Here is a 3,992-nt window from a genome sequence, read left to right on the forward strand (position 1 = left end):
TCATGATAAATTTAAGTTCAATTAATCACATTACTTAAGAACTCCCACTTAGATAGACATCCCTCTAATCCTCTAAGTGATCACGTGATCCATATCAACTAAACCATGTCCGATCATCACGTGAGATGGAGTAGTTTCAACGGTGAACATCACTATGTTGATCATATCTACTATATGATTCACGCTCGACCTTTCGGTCTCTGTGTTCCGAGGCCATATCTGTTATATGCTAGGCTCGTCAAGCTTAACCTGAGTATTCCGCGTGTGCAACTGTTTTGCACCCGTTGTATTTGAACATAGAGCCTATCACACCCGATCATCACGTGGTGTCTCAGCACGAAGAACTTTCGCAACGGTGCATACTCAGGGAGAACACTTATACTTTGATAATTTAGTGAGGGATCATCTTATAATGCTACCGTCAATCAAAGCAAGATAAGATGCATAAAAGATAAACATCACATGCAATCAATATAAGTGATATGATATGGTCATCATCATCTTGTGCTTGTGATCTCCATCTCCGAAGCACCATCATGATCACCATCATCACCGACGTGACACCTTGAGTAGCATCGTTGTCGTCTCGCCAATCTTATGCTTCTACGACTATCGCTACCGCTTAGTGATAAAGTAAAGCATTACAGGGCGATTGCATTGCATACAATAAAGCGACAACCATATGGCTCCTGCCAGTTGCCGATAACTCGGTTACAAAACATGATCATCTCATACAATAAAATTTAGCATCATGTCTTGACCATATCACATCACAACATGCCCTGCAAAAACAAGTTAGACGTCCTCTACTTTGTTGTTGCAAATTTTACGTGGCTGCTACGGGCTTAGCAAGAACCGTTGTTACCTACGCATCAAAACCACAACGATAGTTTGTCAAGTTGGTGATGTTTTAACCTTTGCAAGGACCGGGCGTAGCCACACTCGGTTCAACTAAAGTTGGAGAAACCAACACCCGCCAGCCACCTGTGTGCAAAGCACGTCGGTAGAACCAGTCTCGCGTAAGCGTATGCGTAATGTCGGTCCGGGCCGCTTCATCCAACAATACAGCCGAACCAAAGTATGACATGCTGGTAAGCAGTATGACTTATATCGCCCACAACTCACTTGTGTTCTACTCGTGCATATGACATCAACGCATAAAACCAGGCTCAGATGCCACTGTTGGGGAACGTAGTAATTTCAAAAATTTCCTACGCACACGCAAGATCATGGTCATGCATAGCAACGAGAGGGGAGAGTGTTGTCCACGTACCCTCGTAGACAGAAAGCGGAAGCACTAGCACAACGCGGTTGATGTAGTCGTACGTCTTCACGATCCGACTGATCAAGTACCGAACGCACGGCACCTCCGAGTTCAGCACACGTTCAGCCCGATGACGTCCCTCGAACTCCGATCCAGCCGAGTGTTGAGGGAGAGTTTCGTCAGCACGACGGTGTGTGACGATGATGATGTTCTACCGACGCAGGGCTTCGCCTAAGCACCGCTACAGTATTATTGAGGTGGACTATGGTGGAGGGGGGCACCGCACACGGCTAAAAGATCAAATGGTCAATTGTTGTGTCTCTAGGGTGCCCCCTGCCCCGTATATAAAGGAGCAAGGGGGGAGGTGCGGCCGGCCAGGAGGGGGCATGCCAGGAGGAGTCCTACTCCCACCGGGAGTAGGACTCCCTCCCTATTCCTTGTTGGATTAGGAGAAGAGGGGGAAAGAGGTGGAGGAGAAGAAGGAAAGGGGGGCGCCGCCCCCTCTCCTTGTCCTATTTGGACTAGGGGGAGGGGCGTGCGGCCCTTGCGCTGGCCGCCTCTCCTCTTCTCCACTAAGGCCCACTATGGCCCATTAACCCCCGGGGGGTTCCGGTAACCCCTCCGGTACTCTGGTAAAATCCCGATTTCACCCGGAACACTTCCGATATCCAAATATAGGCTTGCAATATATCAATTTTCATGTCTCGACCATTTCGAGACTCCTCGTCATGTCCGTGATCACATCCGGGACTCCGAACAACCTTCGGTACATCAAAACATATAAACTCATAATATAACTGTCATCGAAACGTTAAGCGTGCGGACCCTACGGGTTCGAGAACTATGTAGACATGACCGAGACACGTCTCTGGTCAATAACCAATAGCGGAACCTGGATGCTCATATTATCTCCCACATATTCTACGAAGATCTTTATCGGTCAGACCGCATAACAACATACGTTGTTCCCTTTGTCATCGGTATGTTACTTGCCCGAGATTCGATCGTCGGTATCTCAATACCTAGTTCAATCTCGTTACCGGCAAGTCTCTTTACTCGTTCCGTAATACATCATCCCGCAACTAACTCATTAGTTGCAATGCTTGCAAGGCTTAAGTGATGTGCATTACCGAGTGGGCCCACAGATACCTCTCCGACAATCGGAGTGACAAATCCTAATCTCAAAATAAGCCAACCCAACAAGTACCTTCGGAGACACCTGTAGAGCACCTTTATAATCACCCAGTTACGTTGTGACGTTTGGTAGCACACAAAGTGTTCCTCCGGTAAACGGGAGTTGCATAATCTCATAGTCATAGGAACATGTATAAGTCATGAAGAAAGCAATAGCAACATACTAAACGATCGAGTGCTAAGCTAACGGAATGGGTCAAGTCAATCACATCATTCTCCTAATGATGTGACCCCGTTAATCAAATGACAACCCATGTCAATGGCTAGGAAACATAACCATCTTTGATTAACGAGCTAGTCAAGTAGAGGCATACTAGTGACACTCTGTTTGTCTATGTATTCACACAAGTATTACGTTTCCGGTTAATACAATTCTAGCATGAATAATAAACATTTATCATGATATAAGAAAATAAATAATAACTTTATTATTGCCCCTAGGGCATATTTCCTTCACTACTGTCAGTCTTAGATCCACGACACCTCCATCGGAAGGTCAAGCGGTGTAAGATGATAGATTTCCACAGCCGTGAGCACCGCTTTGACAAGGGTCATTCGACCCGCAATAGCAACATGCCTCCCCCTCCACGGTGCAAGCTTCCCGGCAGCTTTATCTTCTAAGTGTTGCAAGTGGACCCTCCTCAACCTTCTGATCGCAAGTGGTAAACCCAGATAACGGATGGGGAAGGAAGAGCGGCAGGCCGGGAAAGACTGCAAGATGTCATCAAGATCAACGCCCTCGCACCGGATTGGTGCAACCAGACTCTTAGCGCAGTTGGTGACCAAGCCCGTGGGCTCCCCGAAGGAGGCAAGCGTAGCGGTGAGGAACTGGACATCTTCCTTGATAGGGGCGCAGAAAACAGCTGCATCATCAGCATACAGAGAAGCCCAGATGCCCGATAGTCGACCACCAAGAGGGTGGAGGTGGCCCTACGTAGTAGCCTTGCTCAAAATGCGGTGCAGCGGGTCGATGGCAAGAAGGAAGAGCAAGGGGGATAGCGGGTCGCCTTGGCGAAGGTCACAACCATGCTTAATCGGGTCCCCGGCGATCCCATTGAGAACAACCCGGGAAGAAGCAGAGGAGAGCAAGGCCGATATCCATCCTCGGAAGCGGGTGGGGAAGCCATGATGATTGAGAGTGTCCATGAGGTAGTCCCACCTAACGGAGTCAAAGGCCTTCTTAATGTCGAGCTTGAAGAGCAGCATTGGCTTCTTAGTGCGGTGGAATTTTCGGGCCCTATTTCGAACATACAAAAAGTTGTCATGGATGCTGCGTGCCTTGATGAATGCACTTTGCGCGATGAAGACGATATCATTCATGTGCGGGGCAAGACGAGCAGCTAGGATTTTGGCAATGAGCTTGGCCACGGCATGGATGAGACTGATAGGAGAAATATCATTCCTCTCCCAATTCCTAACTCCCAAGTATGCTTTCTTTGGTATACTTGTTTTACGTTGAAAAAGAGTTTCACCTCACTTTTTATATAAAGCAACAATCAACCAAAGTACACGGCGATGATGAGGCGGAGAAGCA

At 47.7% G+C, this 3,992-nt stretch overlaps 1 protein-coding gene across 1 annotated transcript; it reads right to left on the reverse strand.

The window, feature by feature from the left end:
* Nucleotides 1-2,926: 2,926 nt before the first annotated feature.
* LOC141042754 (uncharacterized) lies at nucleotides 2,927-3,778 on the reverse strand. The gene is made up of 2 exons (XM_073511635.1): nucleotides 3,484-3,778; nucleotides 2,927-3,321 (listed from the first exon to the last, which is right to left on the reverse strand). The coding sequence occupies exons 1-2, from the start codon at nucleotides 3,776-3,778 to the stop codon at nucleotides 2,927-2,929; spliced, it is 690 nt and encodes a 229-aa protein (XP_073367736.1).
* Nucleotides 3,779-3,992: the final 214 nt, after the last annotated feature.

The sequence above is a fragment of the Aegilops tauschii genome, chromosome 3, assembly GCF_002575655.3.
Source record: "Aegilops tauschii subsp. strangulata cultivar AL8/78 chromosome 3, Aet v6.0, whole genome shotgun sequence".
Taxonomy (NCBI): domain Eukaryota; kingdom Viridiplantae; phylum Streptophyta; class Magnoliopsida; order Poales; family Poaceae; genus Aegilops; species Aegilops tauschii.